Source organism: Sparus aurata, chromosome 9, assembly GCF_900880675.1.
Source record: "Sparus aurata chromosome 9, fSpaAur1.1, whole genome shotgun sequence".
In the NCBI taxonomy this organism is placed as follows: Eukaryota; Metazoa; Chordata; class Actinopteri; order Spariformes; family Sparidae; genus Sparus; species Sparus aurata.
This window is the reverse complement of record NC_044195.1, coordinates 14,794,163-14,817,000: the sequence shown is the minus strand read 5'-3', so window position 1 is coordinate 14,817,000 and position 22,838 is coordinate 14,794,163. Positions and strand designations below refer to the sequence as shown.

The 22,838-nt window shown below is 40.8% G+C and overlaps 3 protein-coding genes across 5 annotated transcripts; 1 reads left to right on the top strand and 2 right to left on the bottom strand.

Annotated features, from left to right (window-relative positions):
* Nucleotides 1-102: 102 nt before the first annotated feature.
* Nucleotides 103-7,539, top strand: LOC115588371 (rhodopsin kinase GRK1-like). Its single transcript, XM_030428960.1, has 8 exons — nt 103-263; nt 2,166-2,879; nt 3,802-3,929; nt 4,937-5,094; nt 5,186-5,269; nt 5,372-5,496; nt 5,589-5,790; nt 5,925-7,539. Exons 1-8 carry the CDS (start codon nt 228-230, stop codon nt 6,212-6,214), a joined length of 1,737 nt encoding a protein of 578 aa, XP_030284820.1. The 5' UTR covers nt 103-227; the 3' UTR covers nt 6,215-7,539.
* Nucleotides 7,282-11,903, bottom strand: mettl21cb (methyltransferase 21C, AARS1 lysine b). 2 transcript variants are annotated; one of them, XM_030428972.1, is made up of 5 exons: nt 11,566-11,903; nt 10,306-10,432; nt 10,002-10,165; nt 9,773-9,890; nt 7,282-8,084 (listed from the first exon to the last, which is right to left on the bottom strand). In XM_030428972.1, exons 2-5 carry the CDS (start codon nt 10,418-10,420, stop codon nt 7,687-7,689), a joined length of 795 nt encoding a protein of 264 aa, XP_030284832.1. In that variant the 5' UTR covers nt 10,421-10,432; nt 11,566-11,903; the 3' UTR covers nt 7,282-7,686. The 2 variants fall into 2 exon arrangements, with proteins under 2 accessions (XP_030284832.1, XP_030284833.1); XM_030428973.1 differs by lacking the exon at nt 11,566-11,903 and having other exon boundaries at nt 10,306-10,500.
* Nucleotides 11,904-18,897: 6,994 nt separating this feature from the next.
* On the bottom strand, nt 18,898-21,505 carry LOC115587450 (pinin-like). Of its 2 annotated transcripts, XM_030427267.1 has the most exons (3): nt 21,329-21,505; nt 20,219-20,559; nt 18,898-20,155 (listed from the first exon to the last, which is right to left on the bottom strand). In XM_030427267.1, exons 1-3 carry the CDS (start codon nt 21,363-21,365, stop codon nt 19,154-19,156), a joined length of 1,380 nt encoding a protein of 459 aa, XP_030283127.1. In that variant the 5' UTR covers nt 21,366-21,505; the 3' UTR covers nt 18,898-19,153. The 2 variants fall into 2 exon arrangements, with proteins under 2 accessions (XP_030283127.1, XP_030283126.1); XM_030427266.1 differs by having other exon boundaries at nt 18,898-20,559.
* Nucleotides 21,506-22,838: the final 1,333 nt, after the last annotated feature.

Sequence of the window (22,838 nt, the reverse complement as noted above, 5' to 3'; positions counted from 1 at the left end):
TTATCAGATTTAATTTCTATTTGCACATTTAGCAGCTAAGCTTTTGACAAATTGTCACGACACTCGTATTTCTCAAACATTTATTAATGGATCTGGCAAAAAGAATGTTTGAGTTTTGAAGACCCTCAGCTGATTGCAGACTCATGGTCACTGATTAAAGACGGTCCCTAGACATAAGTGTGCTGGAGAACAGTGGGGAGGCGTCCGTCTGATTGTCAGAGAACTACATGCTAAACACTAAAGAAGAGGAGGATAGCCATGAGGTGAGACTCCCTTTTATGCTATTAATACCCATAGAATAGGGTTCTTAAATTATTCTACCATAATCTAGAGAATTTAATGAGAGTCTCTTTCACATGAATTTACAACGGCAGTCCCCGACATTGAGACTGAGCCCAAATGTTTTTGACATGGAGAACCAGTAAGGGGCCCATATGTAGCACATGTTGCAGGCACTGGAAGTTTTTACAGTGTCTGACTTGCTTTACTAGGATCCTAGGGCAGTATAACATGTCCCCGCATGGTATTAAGGCAATTTTTTTCAAGACATTTTAAAGGGAAGATTCACTTTTATTTGAAAAAACACAAAAACAAAAAAAGACCTGACATGCCCATGTGTGAAATTAAAGAAATACTTGTTGCTTTAATCATTGCTGCTGCTGCTGCTGCTCATACTGGCTGCAAGGCAATCTCTTCCTTAAATGCTCTCTTTGAGCTTGTGACTGCAGTTCTTTTGTGTTAAATAACACTGAAGTTCAGCTGAAGCTAACATGAGGCTCTGTTAATAATACTAATGCCTCTAAATGACCTACATATTCAAAGGAGACCATCAGTGAGAGGACTGGCAATTTCTATAGTTATCCTAAAGGTCCTATTCTCTGTGATGTCATAACATTACTTGTAAATGTTGATAACCTTAGCTTTCTCAACAAAATTATATTTCTGGAGCAACTGAATCTGTTGGATGTAGGCTTACCTAGGTGTTTGAACACCAACAAAACAAGGATTGTTTCAGCATGGAGAGTTGGGTGAAGTTCTGTAGTCCACAAAACATTTCTGGAGCTTCACAGCAAAACACTGTAAGCATTCTCCTGAACAACTGGGGACTTATAAAATATAATAAAAACATCAGAAATGAAAGTACAGCTTTTCTGGAATAATCCAAGTCTCCAATAGCCCTGAGATCTACTTGAAAAGATGTTACTGCTGTTCTATTTTTAAGCAAAATGTTCACTGTAGCTGCTAAGATAAAAGCGATAGCATGCATCTGAATTGGGTGCACAAGATCGACCACGTGTCCAAGGATAGTTGTCGTTTTGCCGCGATGCTCCAGAAATGTTTTGTGCGCAATGAAACTTCCCTGACTTTCCACCATTATGCGGTTGAAGTAATAGTTAAAGAATTTCCAGCACTTGCTTCCAAAAGAAATGCACAAGATCTTTTACCACTAGAGGCTGGCTGCTTTTGTCCACAGAATTAAGAAGAATGAAAGGTCTTGTTGCTGCTTTAAAGTTGGTCTTTTTATTTAAACTATCTCTTTTTGTGCTTTCACAGCGCCCCTTGCTAAGACGCTTAAACACGACAATGATGCCAATCAGTAATTTTGGAATTGTAATGTATTTTATTTAAATGAGGATTTAAAAGAAGTTTGCACCGTACGTGGTGTATTTAAAAAAAAAAAAAGAATAGTTCCAACATTATTCTATGGCCTTCCAGTTAATCACAGACACATTGTTCCTTTTCCAAACCCGACTTGACTTTTTGATATCCATCATCTGTTTGATCAGCGCCTACATGAGTGTCCCACTGCTAATTGTTATTTCCCAGTTGATTGACTGGTGCCACTCCAGCTGCACATACTGCCTGTGATGTTCTGTTCCAGCATGTGCTCGCACTCTTTGTCTGGGGCATTAGGGTGTTAATGGATTACCGAAAGGTGTTGACTCAGGTGTGTGTGAGCGTGTGTGCGGATGAGGGTGGTATAGTGCTCAGAGGGTGCTGGGATCTAGTTGAGACACCAATCTCAAGTTCCCCTCTCCCTGCTGCTACTCGATCTGTTTCTCACCCCTGCTTCACCCTGCACTGCCTCACTCCTGCACTTTAGTGAGCAGCACTTATTTTTTTGTTTTCTCTTTGCCATGTCTCCTCTTTGCGCTGCATAACAGTCACCCACCCTCAACATGGATATCGGAGGACTGACCACAGTGGTAGCGAACTCCGCTTACATCAATGCCCGTGGAAGCATCGATGGCTCTAATGCAGCAGCTGCTCGGGATAAGAAGTACCATTCTCGCCTCAAACTGCCCCACATCACTGTGTGTGAGGGTCTGAGGGACACCCTGGATCTGGCCTTTGACACAGTCTGTGTAGAGCAGCCTATCGGCAAGCGCCTCTTTAGGGAGTTCTTGGATGCAAATAAAGAATACCACGGAGCTTGTCGTTTGTGGAAAGACATCGAGGACTATGACCTGGCGGAGGACTCTGACAGGGTGAAGAAGGCCTCAAAGATTGTCCAGCGTTACATGGACCAATCTGCCAAACACTACTGCCCATTCCTGCCTGAGGACATCATAGCTAAGGTGAAGGAAGGCCAGGAGGCTGCAAGCGATGATTTGTTTGCTGCAGCGTTGGCCACAACGTTGGACTTTCTGCGGGAGGCCCCCTACACTTTCTTCATGGAGAGCTTGTACCTGAAGAGGTACGTGCAGTGGAAGTGGCTCGAGATGCAGCCCATGGATGCGGACTGGTTCCTGGACTTCCGTGTGCTGGGGAAAGGTGGGTTTGGGGAGGTGTCTGCCTGTCAGATGAAAGCCACTGGGAAACTGTATGCCTGTAAGAAACTCAACAAGAAAAGGCTGAAGAAGAGGAAAGGCTATGAGGTGAGAGAATGATTGTCACTTTGAAAAATGTGTTCACGCACCATGCTTTTGTTTTTTTTGCAACTGGCCAGCTCAGTTTTATGCCTATAAGCCCTCATTTTAATTAACAAATAGAGTCAAAACTTAAATTTACATTGATTCTGGTGGCCTCTAAGAAAAATGGTGACAATGGTGAAACAAAGTAAGCTTTGTTTTAGTGCCGTATCACAAAGCATCTTCGCTCCTCAGGTTTGAATCTCTTTAATTCTTCCTCAGGACTCTGCCACACAAATATAGTTTTAATTTGATGACCTAACCAACCAAGATAATTTGGAATCTGACCCGGTTACAGACTTTAAGAATAACAGAAGTAGCCGATTTTCACCCTGGTGGTCTCTTTTGCTTATGTAGGTCATATAGAGACTTCAGTATCACATTGAGATTGTTTCATAAGTAGTCAACATTCATTGTAGTATATATAAAGAAGCCTCAATCTACACATTGTAGTGTTTCTGTAATTCCTTGCATTAGATTTTGTGGAAACATGAGGCTCGTTAGTTGCCATGCATGCAGTGATTTGATTATAAAGGTATTTTGTCGGCTCCATGTTCCAGAGAAAGTGCCCTGCGATGGTGCTAATCGTCTTTGTCCCTGCCTCTGTCTCGTTTGGCTTTAGCCTGCAGTATTAAACAACTGAGACAGGGATAGAGTGATTACTGGGAGCTTTAGTAGAAAGCTCTTCTGAATGGAACTTCTTGGCACAGTTATATCTTGCCCTTGACTTGTCTGAGGTCATTCTTTGAAATGGAGTTTTACCTCCTTTTCAAAAGGCACGCATATCCAACTGTTCTTCTTCAACCCAGAGGATGAAAAGTCACTGTAGATTTCAGCCTTTCTCTTTTCTTTGTACCATTGTTTTTCAAAAATGTCTTTCCTCCTGTAGGGGGCGATGGTGGAGAAGAGGATTCTTGAGAAGGTTCACAGTCGCTTCATTGTGTCACTGGCGTACGCCTTCCAGACAAAGGACGAACTTTGTCTGGTCATGACCATCATGAATGGAGGAGACCTCAAGTAACTTCACATTCAGAGAAACTCTCGAAGCACAAACATGAACAGACAGGCTCATTGAGGTCACAGAGAGAGCATGTTTCTGCTCTGCTGCGGTTTGATTTAAAAGAGCTCTTTTGGGGAAGAAATTTTAATCACAAGAGAAAGATCTTCATTGACCGGTTTCTTTTTTATGCCTGACCAAACTAAATAAACAAACTCTCTCTCTTTCCATGACTGAATAAACAAACTGCCCTTAAAGGAAAACCCAGTTTTACACTGTTTAACTTTGTGTTTATGTGGCAGACCCTGCCACCTCTCTAGCTTCAAACAGTGTTCTGGGGACCTTATTTTCCTCTGAGAACAGCTTGTTTATTCACTTATGGAAAAAACGAAATATTTCTGAGTTTGTATTATTACCTCATTAATATTGTAAATAATAAAATTCTGAGTTTGAATTTCTTCTCCAAAACTACATAGATTCCTTTTAAAGCCTCTGCTTTTACAGACAGCTTTCCCTACAAAAGACTAACATGAGAGAGTTTGTAATATTCTGTCTATTGTCCAAATGGGTCACATTCACCTCTCTTTGAGGGTTCCTTACTACGTCCTTTACACAAGGACAGATTATATGTAATAATATGCACCTCTGCTTGCTTTTTACAGAGACAACATGTTAATAAGCTACAGTGTCTCAGTCACATTTATGAGAGAAGAAACCCACTCAGAGTCAGTTTGTTGAAGACAAACTGGACTGCAGACTTTATGCAAATGTTCAACTGTTGTTCTGTTATTCTCAAGAGACATAAGGCTCGAACTTGTTTATGATCACCAGAATAACCTGGAGTGGTTCCTCAAAAAGCAACCGTCACTTTTAGTCACATTTTTGTCTCAAAACAGTCTTTTAATGTGTGCAGACAAGCTTTCAAAATAAGAGCACAATAACAACAGCATTGTAGTATGTATAAAGATCCCATATGTAAATAGGTACATATTGGCAAGCTGCACACCTGTTTTTCTGTTACTTATAGGTACCACATCTACTTGGTGGATGAGAACAACCCGGGGTTTCAGGAGCCCAGAGCCTGTTTCTACATCGCTCAGATCATCCAGGGCTTGGAGCACCTCCACCAGAAAAGAATCATCTACAGAGATCTCAAACCAGAAAATGTGCTGCTAGATAATGATGGTAATCAGCTTTTTTAGTCAAACTCTGGAAAAGTGGTCTGTATCCATATGTTCTTCATAGTTAATCAAGGTGTTTTTTCTTTGTTGATCAGGAAACGTGCGTATATCTGATCTGGGTCTTGCTGTGGAGCTTAAAGAAGGCAAAACAATGACCAAAGGATACGCTGGAACACCAGGTGGGTCTCATCTGTATCTACAAAGTAGGATTTGTAGGTGTAAATTCACTGTTTACATGCTCAATGAGAATGTTTTTTTCTTCAATGTTTGACTTCCTGCAGGGTACATGCCTCCAGAGATGCTGAAAGGAGAGAAGTACGACACTTCGGTCGACTACTTCACTCTGGGAGTGACGCTGTACGAGTTCATAGATGCTAAGAACCCGTTCAGAAACAGAGGAGAAAAGGTGAGCCGCCTCTTGTCCAACCCCGAGCTGTGCAACAAAATGGCTAACTATGTTAGAAGGATGAGAGTGAAGAGAGTTTGTCTCCTGTTTAGGTTGAACGCGAGGAGATGAAAGAGCGCATGCTGACGCGGGTGCCGGAATATTCAGAGAAATTCAGCGATAAGGCAAAGTCACTGTGTGACGGGCTGCTGGCCAAAGAGGTTGATAAGAGGATGGGTTTTAAGAACAACTGCTGTGATGAGCTCAGAGCACACCCATTCTTCAGTGATATCAACTGGAGGAAGCTGAATGCAGGTACCATCTATTTTCCACACAATATTACTTACTTATGACTTAAATACTTTGTCTGAAAATAAAGTCTACTTAACCCCATGACAGCCCTTTTGCAGTTCGATGTCATTTCTAATTTCCATTTCTCACCTCTGCAGGTATTCTGCCTCCTCCTTTCGTCCCTGACCCTAAAGTGGTGTACGCTAAAAGTCTGGATGACGTTGGGGCTTTCTCCTCCGTGAAGGGAGTGGCCTTGGATGAGCCTGACAAGACCTTTTTCGATGAGTTCTCCTCAGGAAACATCCCCATCCCCTGGCAGGAAGAGATGATCGACATGGGCATTTATGGTGAGCTCAACGTCTGGGGTCCTGAAGGCACCGTCCCGGACGACCTGCGCAGGGAGTCCATACTAGAGCAGCCAAAGTCATCAACCTGCTGCACATCATAGAGAAAACACCAACCATCCAGTGTACAGACTTGTAGTTCTTTAGAACGTCTGACGTGAAGACTCAGATACTCAGGACTGACGCAAGTCCCTTCTGAACTTTCTGATCGCAGAGCTAAAACAGTTCCGGTGAGTGCAGGAAACAACAAGAACAAAATGGAGGAGGGTTTTAAACCTGGAATCCACTCAAGCATAGATTTTAGAGTTAAAGTGTAATTCCACCAATTTTATACATTACGTGTGTTTATATGTCTTAGGCAGTACTGCTGCATGTGTGACAAACAGATTAAAGCCTTTTGTGGATCCAGAGGAAGCTGCATGTAGTCTAATAAATTACCTCCAGTGATGTCACTTGGTCAGCTAAGTTGCATTCTGGGTAATGTAGGCACAATGTTTTGAAAAGGAGAATGTGTGGAATAAAAGGTCTTAACTTTGGTTCTACAATATTGATTTTGATCCTTTATTTCAAAACTGTCTATAATGTGGACAGAGTTATATGCTAGGCGGTGGACTTTCTCTTCAGAACCTGGTGCCTATGTTGGACACAGTGGAGGAAATTTATCAAAGACATGATACTTTATCTAGGGCTGCAACAGATTTTATCCTATTTTTTTGATATAAGCAGTAATACTCCCAAAGACCAGTTAACACACTATACAAGCATGTAAAATTAGTATAGACATGAGTTGATGGATTATCATTATATCCTCTGTCCCCTCCCTCACACTTATTCTCTTTCTTTCTCCAGCTCTTAATCCTTTTCTTTGTGTGCGCTTGTGTTAAGTTATTGTAATGCTTTTAGATTTATAAAATCTTAAGAATCACATTCTTGTAAAGCAGGGGGTTTAGTAATGTAGTATTTTTTTGGTGCTAAGTGACAGTAACACGTTGCACATATAATATTTTGATTTCCCTCTGTCGCATATGTACTCCTCTAGAGTGTATGCCATTTAATGGAAAGTGCTTTTGTTTCTTTTAAAGATTACTGTCCCTTAGTTTTTACTTTACACAGCAAATTAACTGCAGCTGTTGAAAAAAAACAGATACTCGACACCACAAATACAAAGTTGTATGTTTTTGGAAAAAAAACAAAAACATTCTCATGTTTATTTCATGGTTCATATTGACTCTTTGCACGAATAGCCAAGAGCAGAGCACCTTTGAAAAAGGTATACATGTATTATAGTCTAGTTGTTATGTGACACATTTGAATGCAGAGACATGTAAACAGCAAATCAATGTATTCTTAAAAACAGCAAAAGATGAAGTCAGATATAATAAATGTATGAAAAAGTACTCGTAAATAAAATAGCTTCTTGAATTGTAAATTTGAGTCCGGAGTTTCATTTTTACAGCACTGTCCAGGAATGTTAACACAGATCACAACCAGACTTTTTCTCTGCATGGAACTTAATCAGCGAGAGGAACATGGAGTTTTTAACGCAAATCCAGAAAAATCTCTCTGAAGCGTCTTCTCACTCCTTTGCCGTGGCCTTGTATATGCTCACCTCCTGCTCTGGGAACTCAGCGAGCAGCGTTGTGTTGAAAATGCTCTTAAAGCGCTCTGTGAACCTCAAGTCTGACTGGAACCGGATCTTGTTGGCCCACAGCAGCGTCGTTCGGCTCCCTGGCTGGCAGAAGTGACGCATGGTTTCCAGCAGCTCTTCAAGGAAGTCGTGGTGATAGACGACATCAGCTGCCAGCACGTAGTCGTAGTGGTAGGATGAGGAGGGAAAGTCTCGCCCCAGGTCCTGACCCCAGGTAAGGGCAGCCACCTGAGGGGTGTAGAGGGACCGGCTCTTGGTGTTCCGCAGAAGGTTAAAGGTCAGATTGGACAAGATGTCCGGCAGGTCAGTAGCTGTCACCCAAGCACCTGGAGAAGAGGACAGAACAGGAAAGACACGTATTGGCTTGGCCCTTATGATGCAGTGTTGGTCTGTTGATTTTTTGTTCCTTAACTTTGATCCAGAATGAAATATTTCACTAACTGTTGGAAGTTTTGTCGCATTGACTTTTGTGACCCCATGATAATAAGCAAACTTAACATGGCTAATACTGTATTGCCTGAAAGGCATGGCAAATCTTCATAGATTTAGGTTTCATTTGAGTTGTTTCCTGTTTTGTTTTATCTTGTTTTAAACTTCCTGTCTTTGTCTTTTTTCCTGCCTGTTTTACTGTTCACCTGTGTTTCATCTGCGAGTTAGCAATGAATTTCATCATCATCATCCTCAATAATTCCATCTGACTTTCTATCAGTTCGTCTGTGTTTCTGTCACCCAGTCCTGTTTTCTCCTCACGTCTAGTCTGCATTGCTGTCCGTGCTCCAAACTGAAAAGATCTACCCCAATCCTCACCAAAGTGCTTTCTTTGCCAACCTCAGGCAGTGCAGTTTGTGTAGAAGTTGCAGTACGTGTAATGAAAGGATAAGATTGACAATAGACCCTTTTCACTGCAGGCATTTTGACTTGTCAAAGCAGGAAAAAGTGCAACCAGTAACATTAAAGATGGCTTCCTTCTATCAAGTATCCCAGTAAAACATGCCAGTGAGTGAGCATGCACAACACCTGAGCTTTGGAGCTAGTTCATATAAATGTTTTTTGTGTAAGCCAGTGTCAAAATCGTGGCTAGAGATGACTCAAATGATAACCTTGATAATAAAAAAATGCAATTTCAGTTTGCCTGCGATGAGCTGGCGACTTGTCCAGGGTGTACCCTGCCCTCGCCCAGAGACAGCTGGGACTGGCTCCAGCAGAAAACCCCGTGACCCCATAAAAAGGGATAAAGCGGTTACAGACAATGGATGGATGGAATTTCAGTTTGACATATTATATATAACAATATTATCTGAGTTAACCTGGATCTACTCATAAATCCCAGAACAGAATAATGTGGGCAGGACAAAGTGCATACTTAGAGAGAAGACATTCAGATCAGTGTTTAAACTTGGTCAAGCTTGTGTTGGAGCTCTTTGAAAGTGTAACTTTTTACTATTGATAGAAACAGATGAGAGAAGAGAGAACAAGGGCATCTTACAGAATCCTAACGTGAATAGATGGTTTATTTCACAGGGAATAAAAGGACACTTATTTTTCCACTGCATGATTAGTAGAGGGACCAAAGTATGCCAATACTAGTCTGATAATCACTTTGTTTTTCAAGATATCTTTAAGACTACTGGCCTGTTTGCAATGCAGACATTTTGGTGTGGGTGGACAGTCACGACCCTCAGACAATGAATCACAGTGTTTCACTGACCCTCTGATACTTCCTTGAGGCTAAAATGTAGATTTTGCACGTAATATGAACATATATCCATAAAATATGCAGTGCATATTTCCTCATCCGAGCGAATAAACATGTTTTGGCTTTTCTGCTTCTACCACGACTGTCCTGTCAGTATTTGCATGTCCTGATATTGAAGTTGGCAAGAAGCTTGTCAGAAGTTATGCTGTGACTCAGGACTTCAGTGTCCAGACTTTCTGACAACTTGTGGAAGTGATTGTTTGAACATTATTTGTAAATGTGTGTAAAATGCAACTGGACTTTATCATGATGACTCACCAAGCAGACTGGCCACTATTGAGAGCAAGCCAGTCCCGGCTCCAATCTCCAGTACCGCCTTGTCCATCAGGCTCACTTGTTGCTGGTTATTCTCCAAAAACTGGCACAAAGCGATTGCCTACAAAACAAACTATAACTATATCTATTATATCTATTAATTATATCATTACATGTTTTACATGGACTAGGTCAGTATGTACAGACACACGCAGTGGTTCACAGCACATACCCCTGGCCAGATCAGAGCACCGTATGTATCCATGGACTCCCTGATGCTGATGTCGTGACCAGCAAAATGAAAAGACTCCTTCCCCAGCGCGTAGTAAACACTCGGCTCCCAGATGTTCCTCCTGTCAAAAGCCTCTCCTGCCATCACTTTCTGGTCTTTTAACACTGTAGAGGAAACATTAAGAGCCAGATCACTGTTCAACAGTAAAATTCTGAGCGATGCACATCTGTTTGTCTCCTCTGCAATACACAAGCTGGACCTGTGACGGCAGTGCAGATAACAGTACAGTACAATGTGAACCTACCTTCATCTGTGCTCCCCTGCCCCGCCTGCAGTTTCCCATCCTGACTTTTGTCATCCACTTCCTTCTTCTTTCCAAGATGCTTCTGTTGGTCAGGTTGGCCGACTGATCTCTCCATGACCACTTAATACTGTTGAGGGGGAAATACTGACATTCTAAAATATTTTTTCAATACGGTATGGCTTTGGATAATGATTAAGACCTTTTCAAGGTGCAATCTGTAAAAAAAAAAAAAAAGGCCAGTATATATATGTATATAGGGCAGTATATCATCAGAGTAACCGCTAAGTCAAAGGGAATTATACATATATCTATATGTGAGATGTACTGTATCTGGGGGTCAACTGATTAACAGATCCGATAATCCCACTGCCAACAAAATAAACTAAATTAAACTGCACTACCTGAGCTCTGATGCAGCATGTAAACTAATGACTAAAGTTATCAAATAAATGAAGTGGAGTTGAGAAGCAGAAAGTGGAAACACTGGAGGAAATTGCAAGTACCACAGAATTGTACTTAAGTAAATTAAATCGAGTAACGTACTCTGTTTCATTCCATCACTGGACTTAACGGGAGTGCCCCTTTACATAACATTTCAAACTACATCTTTTGTACGTATGTATTTAGACCAAAAGTCTAGCGACTCCTGCACACTTGCAAAACTCCATTTATCTGAGACGTTTTGGTGATACATGTAGACCATCAGGCAAACATTACACTCACCTCGCTCCAATGTACCTGGCTCATGAAACAGATGTGCACAGTATTTTCTCTGTACTTTTTCTTTTAACCTCCTAAAAGCGCATGAGCAACTACATAAAGCTGTATGATATAAATTATTATCACAAGCGTTTGCACTGTCGACAACTCTCTGGTGTTTGATTTTTAATGTGTCTGTTAAATGACGTTTGGGTTTGTAACTTATTTTAAGATCAGTATTAGCTGGAATGGGTTCAGAATGGACTGGCCTCTAGTCCACCAGTCCCTCTGGCTGTCATTAGACTCCGGTCCGGAGCCCAGATGCACAGCTGGTTAAAGCTCCAGGCTAACAGGCTACATGGAGGGATACAGAGGGCACATTGGGTTGCTGTTTACCTCAGATGCACATCACATTCAGCTGGATCTCCATGCAAATACGAAGGATACAGTTTGATAACATTTACAGAGATTACAGTCATCTGAAGTATGTGACAGGGATTTTCTTACATGATTTACTTATCATTTACCGAAACCAGAAATATGTTGCTCGTGTAAACATACCTGTATGAAGCAGTGGTCTCTCAGTCCTCACTTCTCTCCTCGGTCTTCTTGTGTTTATAGAAGCAGAATAGTCTGACACACCCCTGAGAGAGGCTGGGGTCTCTGACAGCCAGATCTGAGGGACAGAAGCCCAGAACAGATTTATAATGCCTGACATAGTCAACCCTGACCCCTCCCAGCACCTCAACATCACCTCTGGTTGTCAGTGTGAACATTCTGTACATTACTGAGCAATGTAATGGCTTTAAAATCAGGTCCAGCATTATGTTTCCACGGAGGGCTTTTCACAACACGTGCAGAAAGCTTCTCGTAACTCCCTCCTCTCGTCCCTAATCAACCACACATCTGGCAGGAGCTTCAGGCAGGGCTGCAGGGACAACAACAACAACAACAACAACAAGGATTATAATTATAATGATCATGAATAAAAGATCCTCCCCTTCTCTTTGGCCAGAAGAACATTACACTGACCTCATCTCTCGCCATGATCATTTTGATACAGTCTCTCATATTAGTGTGACAAAAGAAAAACAACATATGTCAACAGGCTGCATCAGTGAAGAGGAACAGTGGCCACAGACTGAATCACCAGAAGGGATGCAGACAATTTAAATAAATTCTGAGGGTGTTTCACATGACCAGGCGACATCACAGCTGCAAAAAAAAAAAAAAAATAGACCAATAATTTCATGAGTTGACATTCAGCCATGTAAAGGTGCAGTCTGTGATTCTGGAGAAGCTGAGCTGATTGCTGAGTCTCATTCCCAGATCGTTAAAACACAACGCTTCTCAGCGATTGGTTGTTCGTCTTTGATATAACCACCGACAACCTGAATGAGACTCTACAATCATCTTTCTCCAGAATCACAGACTGCGCCTTTAAGTGCGACTCAGACCTTTTAAACACAGTATCATCCACTGCCGAATGAGCTGTGTATACATTACATACATTGTAAAAATTTGACCTTAGACCAACATGGGGCAGCTGGGGCCCAGGGGTAGAGCCAGTGTCTTGTTCGGAAGCATCAGCAACATCATAGAAGTGAGATGTCTGCACAGAGTCTGAAGGATACCAAAAGTCGACACCCACCCAGCCACAGTCTGTTCACCCTGTTGACATCTGGCATCGGAAGGTCGCTAGTTCGATTCCTCTGATGGCCATCAGTGTATGAATGTTTGTGTGAATTACTGTAAGTCGCTTTGGACAAAAGTGTCTCATACATTACCTAAAATGTAAATTTAAACAGGAAGACGTTTGAATGGACTTGTAGTTACATCAACCAATTGTTGGCATGTATTTCACTACAATGTGAACGGCAACAAGCAGACTCTTGACACTTGCTTTTAAACTTACGTCCAGGATTGGATTGGAAGAAGTGTGTAATCCATTACAATGGACATCAAGTAAAGGGACTAAAGGGATTAAAGGGACTTTTTGTAGTTTGAGATGAGAAATTCAAACTCAGAATTTGAATAGTTACAATACAATCTCAGATATGATATCTTTTCCATAACTGAATGAACAAGTTGTTCTCAGAGGAATCAATCAATCAATCAATCAATCAATCAATCAATCAATCAATCAATCAATCAATCAATCAGTGCCTTATCACATTTGTGACTTTGACAGATATCACAACACAAACTGATTTTCAATCCAGAAGTGAATGGAATCCACAGGAGCACAGGCAAAGAGTAGTCAAAAAACCCAAAATGTTATGAAATATAGTGACATACACGTGAGGAAAAGATGTGTTTGTTATTTGTCCACACTGTACCGCCATCTACACTGACCACTGGTGTGTATCCGCACTATAAAAGGCTGCGGTGTAAACACTGTTTACTGTTTGCACCATCCTGTTATCCAAAGTTTACCACTGGGCACTGATACTGTGGTATGCACTGCACCCAGTGTTTGTAAGCCGGGCTGTAGGATTCACAGCCTCGGAGCATCAGCGCACACAAGCCAGCAGACAACTGAGGTTGTGCTGCATGAAGCTAGAAAATGACTTGAACTGACAGATGGTGACAACAACACTGAGTCACTCTCATCTAAACAGCAACACCGATAAGCAGTCGAGGTATTAGGGGATTTCCAGAGCATCAGGATGTTGACTCCAGGAATCCACCGTTCTCTTTCTCGTTTATCAGTCATAGCTAAGGAATGATTTACAGCCCAGATTTTGTTGTTTTGCCGTATTGATTCCACCTTTACTCACTTCTCTGCCTGCCAGATGATGACTGACCAGATCTAATAATGTTCCAAGTCTAAAAATACGTATTTTTCAACATACCCACAGAGGATACAGTAAAGCTGCCAGAGATTTCCCCGATTGTAGATGCAAACTAAACTGTGATCTCTTAAATCCAGCAAAAGCCGCTCTTCCTGGTAGGAGAACAATGGAGGATCTGCCAGGGGCAAATATGCCAAATATTGTATTATTAAAACAATAGCTCATATTGGATCATGTCATCTGATTATTCGTATTGATGAATGAATATGTGTGTACTGGTGGTGGTGGATGTGTGTATATGTGGAACCTACATCAATTAAAATAGAAGGATAAAGAGCTGCCAGTCATCACCTTAGAGTTGGTAATCCTCACCTCCATGTCCAAAGGTCAGGAAAAGGTTGTGTAGGCCAATGGAAAATGAGTCACAGTCACACACAGCAACATGTGAGCCCCGGCAGGCTTTACAGTAGCCGCATGTGCAGCGTGAGTGTGTGAGTGTATCAGTTAATGAGGACTAAGCTCCTGTAGTTTATAAAGGGCGGGTGATGAGTGGAATTCATCGAGTGAAAAACTTAATTGAACTCACTTATCCAGCTGGAGAGTCAACGTGAAATCTGAAATCTGGGTGTGAACAGCTTTTATCGTCCTGAAACATTTTTGGCACCAGAGCAAATTGCTCTCAGACAGAGCGACTGTTCCCTGATCTGCCAGAGTAAGCCAGAATTCTTGGACTCCATAGTTGAATAGGGTCCTGCCTACCTTATATGGGTCCTGGGGGGACTGGAGGTTTAGACACACCTGATGGACTGAAGGTTGTGTCACTGTTTCCTCACTCATTGAAACTTCCAAAATGCTCCACACTGCAGGGCCACAGCGCTGCTCTAGCTGCACGATAAAGCTTTGATCTACTAAAGTCAGATTTTTAGGCGCAGCATGAAATGAAAAAGATTGATTGTACTCAGCAGTGTGCTTTGATTTCTGCACTTCACTCAGTGAATAATCAAGATCAAATTAGTGCAATTTAGAATATATGTAATGAAATATATTTAAATATTTAATAACACTTTAGCTTAATGTAAATCACTGGGAATCTTTTTTAAAGAGACGCAGGCTTCATATATTTTATATAAAACTTTATTCGATTCTGATTTTATGGCTTCAATCTAAAAGTTCATGAATTGCCTTATTTACAACACAGGGTTGTACAACAAAAAGCTAGTTGTAGGCCCTTTATCCTTCTTACGAGAAAAACCTTATAATTATTATTAATTTCATGATTTTCTGCTTTTCGGTGTGGCAACGGATACTCCTGTATCTGTTGCCAGATGTCAGCAGGGTGAACAGAATGTGGCTGGGTGGGTGTCGACTTTTGGTATCCTTCAGGCTCTGATCAGACATCTCACTTCTATGATGGTGCTGATGCTCTGTAGACGATGGGCTATTTCACATGCTATATTATTTGTATATCAAAAACAGCGTACTTCAAGATTCAAAGTAAAGATTTATTTGTCACATTCTCATATTTTCTACAGACGCAGTGAAATGCAGGGATGGTATATATATTATAGGATCAGCTAAAAGGCTAGTGTGTAATAAAAGTAGTTTGAATAAAAAAAGTCAAACATAAGGATTAGAAAAATAGAATATGAAAATCTGAAATTTCAAAGATGAAATAATGTAAGTATGATATAATGAATGTACATGGAACTATAAATACACCTGTATGAGCTGTAATTTGTTGTACTTTTTCATAAGAGTAATAATAAACACAAAGCTTCAGAATAAAACAACCAATGTTCACTTTATTTACAGAAAAATAGCTTGTTATCAAAAACAAATAATATTATCTTTGAATATAATATACATAATGCTTAGAAGTCCTGATTTGTTCATAGTATTTCATATTTATGTTTGTGTTATGGCCCTTTAAGTCATTGTGTCGTCTGTACATTTGCTTTCCCAGATGTGATTTCAACCTTAAAAAAACAAACGAACACTGCATCAAATCAGACAAGGAAGCATTTCGGAAATGAGCTCACCGTCTATTCACTGATAAAGATACACTGTAAAAACAGTTTATTTTACAGAATCTTCCTGTGTTCTTTTAAAAACCTGGAAATATCAATACAATACAAAAATAGACTGTCAAATTAAATGAATTATAACATTGCTGTTACTGTGAATAACCATAACATTAAAAAAAAATCACTCAATCATTCTTCAAACTGTTACTTTCAAGTTTAATACTATGATGACATTTCAAGATAAGAAAAGTGAACAGTGAAAAAGGTATTGGTTTTGTAGGTTTATCTAAGTGTTTTTCGTAATTGACACTACAATTATGAAAGTTTTCATAACAAAAATGTTGACTGAATTAAATCAACTTTCCATCCATGTATTTCACAATCTAGCAACTTTACTGTAAACACAGCTTGCTCCACCATCTGTTCAGCTGTGATGTGTATTCTGCTACAGATTGAGAGCAGGCCCAAGTTCCCCATCATAAAATGTGCTGACTAAGTTAAGTTTGTTATTTTATCTTCCAAATTGCAAATGTTACATTTTGTTAATGTTTGTACTAAATCTGTTCGGAACATCCTGGCTTATAATCATAATTGTCATTTTTGTGCTGGTTTATATTTTATAGCAGTGATGTCAGTTTTAGAATCTGCAATTTTAATCCTCATTATTTGTATAAATGTTCAACCACGTTTAAATGTTATTTCACTATTTCGACAAAAACAAAAATAAACAAGATCTAATGTAAAATTGAAGCTGAAACTGCACAATTACAGTATTTTTATGAGACAGATATTCTCTGTTATTGTTCAGTGTTTTTTTTGGGACCTTTCAGCTGCTGGATTATTACTGTTTTTTTTTTTTTTACATTTGACTTTCTTTTGCAGTGTAGGAGCAGATGAAAGCCTGTGGTTCCCAGCATGTGAAGTCATTGAACTTTCCATTTCCTGAAAGGCAAACATGCAGCACATAAAAAACAGAGTGGCACAGTGTTCAATATTCAGATTGGGTAGAACATAAAAGTATGAGCTTTAAACAGCAATTTGTCGCCTACCACATGACAGCACCTCCAAACAGTTCTCCTTGTTTGACGTGTTATTGGGCTCCCCCATCAGCCAGTCACTGTAGTTCCAGCGCGATCCATCCAACCAGATAAAGCGATCAGTCTGACAGACAACAGGAGATTATTTTAATTCAATCAAATGGAGGACTTAAACATGTGTTGCTTGAGCGCATTTCCAGTCTCATAAAATATCAGCATAGCCAATTAAAACATAAATATATAAATCATATATATATATATATATAAAACCCTATATATATATATATATATATATATATATATATATATATATATATATATATATATATATATATATATAACCTTATATATATATATAACCTTATATATATATACACACACACACACAATGTGTTCAGGTGAGAAATCTGAACAAACTTTTACAGAAACTCCACAGAGCACCTTTCTGTCATTCTCTATTTACAAACGGCACGTTAACCCCTCTCATGGTTCGAATCATGACAGGTAGATTATTCATGTGTATTTGATCATCGGACCCCTCATTCCCTTACTGAACATACATACATCCAGATATCGTAGTCCTCCGACCCAGGTGCGTGTGCACGACCCGTTTTGATCCAGGATCAACTCCATCAGCATCAGGTGGATGTGTTGGCTGGTGATGGAGGCCAGGTGACCACCAGGGAAATGATCCTGGCAGAAGAACTGCAATGAAATAGAGATAGAGGACAGGAGTATCATACACAACATCGACTGTGTGTTGCTTGGGAAGTCTGGTTTCATAAATATATATTCATGCTTCTCTAAGATAGAGGAAAACATGTAAATACCTCTGCATCTGCAGCCTTCTTTGGCCCTCTGAAGAACAGGTAACACTTCCCCTCATATATTACTCCAGGGCAATAGCTCCCTCTGGTGGCTAGAAGGTGAAATTACATTACTATGAGTCTTCTTTCTCTTTAAAAAGTAGGTTTATGTTTTTCAAATCTATGTTCAATAACAACAACAACAAAAAACAACAAACATAAAACCAGAACAAAACTGCAGTGAAACAGTGAATGGTTGCTACATTCCTCTTGTTTAAAGTGGGTCTGAAGAGCTCCCTGTGTTCCACGATTCTAATGCAAGTGACAGGAAAGAGTATCTCAACCTCTTATTTACAAAAATACTTCCATTACTTATTTATACGTTCAGCTGATGTTAAAGTGAGGCTTTGAGTGTCGTTATTATCAAATCCTCACCTTTTGGTTACTCTTCCTCTGCTGTAGCTTCTATCTTACACTGGAACTATGACACTGTTGAAAGAAAGCATCAGTTGTACCGGCAAGTGTCCCTAAAATGTTATTTGTTTACATTCAGATGGCAAAAGCCTTCCAGTGTGTGGTGGTAGTAGTAGTGTGGCAGCAAAGGATCACGTGGCGTTTTTATTGAGCGACAAGGTCCACAGTGGGTGGATGGGTCACAACACATTTGACTGTAATGTGGGAGACAGCTGTTTGCTGCAATCAAAGCTTTTTTTTTTTTAAAGCATGACCACAATCGATCAATATGGAAAAAGCCCCCTAAACTTAACAATGTGACCTCAACCTTTAACCATATTGTTGTCACTTCATACAGCTGACTTATATTTCATCACGGATTTGTTACGTTTTTTTAACCCTTAAAAACCCACTGCTAAGCTTGCTATTATGTGAATGAACCCTTTTAAATCTCTTTATTTGCAGAGCATTGGGGGGATTTTGCTTTGCCTTCTAGTTTACACTCCTCCTCAGACTTAGTTCTAAATTTGCTGTACAGAGTTACAGCAAAACGTGATTAATACAGGCACAGACAGAGCATGTTTTCCTGCATTAGGGACAATAATGTGTGTATTTATCATTGTAGAGGGTGGTGGTAAACGGTATACTGTGTCATTTAAATACACAGTATGTAATATCTGCAGCCTGAAGGCAAAAGACGCGTTGTCCCGTGGGATCACAGGAGTTGTTGTCTTCGCTGTTGAGCAACAACCACTGGTGATGAAAATCAACAAAGATCTAACTGTTTTTAGACATTTTAATGTAGAAATCTTACATATTACATCTTGAACCTTAAAGGACACACTTTTACAATTACAGTTTCAATGTACATATGAGCCACTGAGTGGTGTTTTAACATGCACCACAATGTCCAAATGCTGGCCCTTCTTCTTCCGTGACAGCAGAATCTGACAGCACCTGTTCTTACTTCATCTCAGGCTCCAGTTCCATGATTGGTTACTATTCTACAAATCCTCTCTCTTCCCAAGCCTTTATTACTCTGGCTGTGGTTCATTGACAGGATCTTTATTCTCAAATGCCTCCCTCAAAGACTTTTCCACCTCTGACAGCTCACCATTGCTCAGTTCGTCTCCAAACATGCTGTCTTCATCCTCCAGCTGCATGGTTGTCTCGCCCACCATTTCATTTTTTCCTTCCATGTCAATGTGCCTCTCAAACTCTGTGTCAGCCTCTAGTCCCTCCTCCTCTGGCAGAGATTGAATGGCAGGATCTCCACTCCGAAAAGCCTCCTTCAAAGACTTTTCCGTCTCTGCAAGCTCTGGATTGCTTGGTTCCTCTCCAAACATGTCTTCATCCAGTGGCTCCAGCTCCATGATCGGTTCTGCCCCTAAAAACCTCTCCTCATCGAGTCCCTCCTCCTCTGAAAGCGTTTGAATGGCAGGCTCTTCGTTCTTAAATGCCCCCCTCAAAGATCTTTCCTCCTGGTCGAGCTCCGTATCGCTCGGTTCCTCTCCAAACATGCTGTCGTCGACCAGTGGCTCCAGCTCCATGATTGGTTCAGCCCCTAAAACCCTCTCCTCAGCGTGTCCCTCCTCATTCTGAAATGCCCCCCTCAGAGAGTTTTCCACCTCTGACAGCTCCGTGTCGCCCAGTTCCTCTCCAAACACGTTGTCGTCATCCTCTGGCTCCAGCTCCATGATTGGCTCAGGCATCATTCCATATCTTCCCTCCATGTCAATGTGCCTCTCAAACTCTGCTTCTGGCTCGTCCTCGAGGTTCATTTGCACTTGGTACTCCTCTTGAGCCCCTTGCTCCTCATTGAACATGGGGTCGTCTTCAGGCTCCGGCCCCTTTTGAACGTCTGGCTCTATCTCAGCCTCTGGATTCTCGTTGACCTCTAGTCTGGCCATGACCTCTGGCTCCACCTTTTCCTCTGATTCTAGCTTAAAGTCTGGATTCTCTTCAAGCTCTGGCGCTACCTCCTCTGGCTCTACATTAACCTCCTGTTCCACCTTAGCTTCTGCCTCTGCATTAACCTCTGGCTCCACCTTAACCTCGGCCTCTGCTTTAACTTGTGGCTCTACTTTAACTTCTTTAACCTCTGGCTCCACCTTAACCTCGGCCTCTGCTTTAACTTGTGGCTCTACTTCAACTTCTTTAACCTCCTGCTCCACCTTAACCTCCGTCCACACTCCACCCTTTTGCTCCTCTACAGCTTCAGGCTTCACTTTAACCTGCTGACCCTGCTGCACGTCCACTGGAGCCGGAGCCAATTTTTCCTTCTCCTCCTGGGAGCCGAGCCTGAGTTGTGGAGCGGGATCTTTCACCACCACATGACCCTGCACAGGCAGCACATCTCCCAGCAGAGGGCGCAGGTCTCCTTCAGCCAAGACAGGATTCTGTGGCACTCCTGGAGGAGGTGCTGGCACCCCCAGAGCCACTGCAATGAAAGAATGTAACAAAAAAATAAGCTTGCAAAATATGGAAGTTTTCCCTCACTCCCCCTCCTATTTTGCTGGTTGATCTGTGTCACTTTCTGGTCATTTTATGTTTTTGTAGTGGTCGGTTTGCATCTCTATGTGATTGTTTTTTGTACATTTGTCGTCATGTCTTTTGTGGTCAGTTTACATGTCTTTGTGGTGGTTTAGAGTCTCTTTATTGCCATTTTGCTTGTCTTTGTGGTCACTATATGTCCCTTTGTGGTTAGTTTCACGTATGTTTGTGGTCACTTTGCATCTCTTAGTAGAAGATTAACAAGAAATGTCAAGAGTCGCTGGGATCCTATGAACCCTGATTTCAATAACCTTTCCAGGCGTACCCATCATTTCATAAAGCAGTATCAGTTGATCACAGAATCATGTTGATACGATGTTGATGATAATCCATATTTGCATTTCCATTTTAAACCCTGAACAATCACAGATGACAGATTGATTAAATAAGATATGAAATGACATTGATTGTTAATAACTCTCTTTAAGAACGTGACAAAGTTCAGATTATTGGCCGACATGTTTTAACTTCAGTCTTTACAGCAAAAAGGGGTTGACGTTATGCTGAGATGAAACCCTAAATCTACAGTGATGAGGAAATGTTTAAGAATGCAAAATCTAACAGAGCAAATTTTCATACTACGAAAAATAAATAAATAATGAAAATAATAAAAACAGGCATAAATATTCTAAAAAGACATGAGTGAGGTCTCTTACCTGTTAGGCTCAGTAAGAGCAATGCTAGTGTCTTCATCTTGATCTTCTGCACGATCTGTTTGTAGACTGTGATTTACTGAACAATGCGTCTTGTACCGTGACTTTCTTACACCTTCTCGTTTCTGTGACTGTTGTTTATCTGTGACTGGTCACGGTACTTCTAATCTTTATGAAGAGAACAAGCCCTACCCTTTTTTTCATTCTCCTTTCAGTAAGTTAATAATACAGAGCCTTCCCGTTACCTTATCATGTCATTGGGCCGATATTTTTTCTCTTTGTTTCCTCTTGGCGCGAGTTCAATCGTAATTAAGAGGGCAGAAAGTCCACTTCGTCAAAGGCTCTTCTAAAGAAGTAATCAACTTGGAGAGCATCTAACAATTCCACCTGATAAAAACAACCACAGACTCTGAGCATAGAGATATAAAAGTTAATGTTTATTTCCAAGGTCATCAGGTTTGGATGCCAGACACGTGTACAATAAACTCACAGTTTAGATTATGTTTATTGATTGTTGAATTGCATTCGGCTGACGAAGTAGAAAGGTTGGCTGAGGAGCAAAGAGTTAAACCTGGCGTAACTGAAAACAATTTCGACATTATAGTTGAAGAAAAAACTAGCAAACTAGCTACACAGTTGAGGCTTTAACCTCCAAAGGACGAAGAAGGAAGTTTAGCAGTGAAATAGATGACATGCAACTTTTTCAGATAAGTAGATCTGGACTCTGACCTGTGAGAGTACAGAGAATAATTAACTTTGTTTCAATGGTATTATTAGTAATACACTGCATATCTGGCTTGACTGCTGAACTCCCGGATGTATTATTCCATTCTCCTGTAAATAAAACATAGAAAGGGGCACACTGTAGCCACAAGGAAATACACCTACCCAGTGAACACCATGAGGGTAAACATTAATGGGTGTAGTGTGCGTCAAGGTTTTCCCTCAAAGCAGTATGTTACGACAGAAACTAGGTTCAGTGAGTCAGTATCAATATTTTGTCACTTTGGTTACTCTTGCTCTTACTCAGCTCACCCATCTTTGAATTTGGCCGTCTGAGATGTCCCTCTGAAATGTTCTGCTGCCAACAGAGGGTGGGTTATGCCAGGGAAAATGAATGTAAACCAGAAAAGGCAAAATGTTTTGATTTATGTTCTGCTGGATGAAAATTGCTCAAGCTAGGTTTATGGCATACCTGCTGCTTGATCCTCAGGACTTTTATAGCTATTTTTGAGGGCATTTCTTGCCTTTACTTGATGCAGACCTTTTACACAGCACACATTTGACACAGCAACAGTCAATAATATTAATGGTGGTTGCATATGATTCAGTGTTGGTCGTTCCAGAGCCCTAGGCCCGAAAGTAATGCTAAATGGAGCCTTTGAATGGGACGGAGCATTCATACACCTGTGTCTCTGTTGCTTTGACAAGTCATAATATCTGCTTTGAAAGTGGTGTATTACAGTGGAGAGGCAGACAGCAAATATGAGAAGAAAGAGAGGATGACATGCAA

Excerpts from the sequence above, each read along its gene's own strand:
- LOC115588371 (XM_030428960.1), top strand. The coding sequence starts at position 228 with ATGCTAAACACTAAAGAAGAGGAGGATAGCCATGAG. Across the intron at positions 2,880-3,801 it reads AGAAGAGGAAAGGCTATGAG|GGGGCGATGGTGGAGAAGAG; the intron begins GTGAGAGAATGA and ends TTCCTCCTGTAG. Across the intron at positions 5,095-5,185 it reads TGTGCTGCTAGATAATGATG|GAAACGTGCGTATATCTGAT; the intron begins GTAATCAGCTTT and ends TTTGTTGATCAG.
- mettl21cb (XM_030428972.1), bottom strand. The coding sequence starts at position 10,420 with ATGGAGAGATCAGTCGGCCAACCTGACCAACAGAAGCATCTTGGAAAG. Across the intron at positions 10,166-10,305 it reads GCAGGGGAGCACAGATGAAG|TGTTAAAAGACCAGAAAGTG; the intron begins GTAGGTTCACAT and ends TTTCCTCTACAG. Across the intron at positions 9,891-10,001 it reads GTGCTCTGATCTGGCCAGGG|GCAATCGCTTTGTGCCAGTT; the intron begins GTATGTGCTGTG and ends TTTGTTTTGTAG.
- LOC115587450 (XM_030427266.1), bottom strand. The coding sequence starts at position 21,365 with ATGAAGACACTAGCATTGCTCTTACTGAGCCTAACAG. Across the intron at positions 20,560-21,328 it reads GCTCTTACTGAGCCTAACAG|TGGCTCTGGGGGTGCCAGCA; the intron begins GTAAGAGACCTC and ends CTTTCATTGCAG.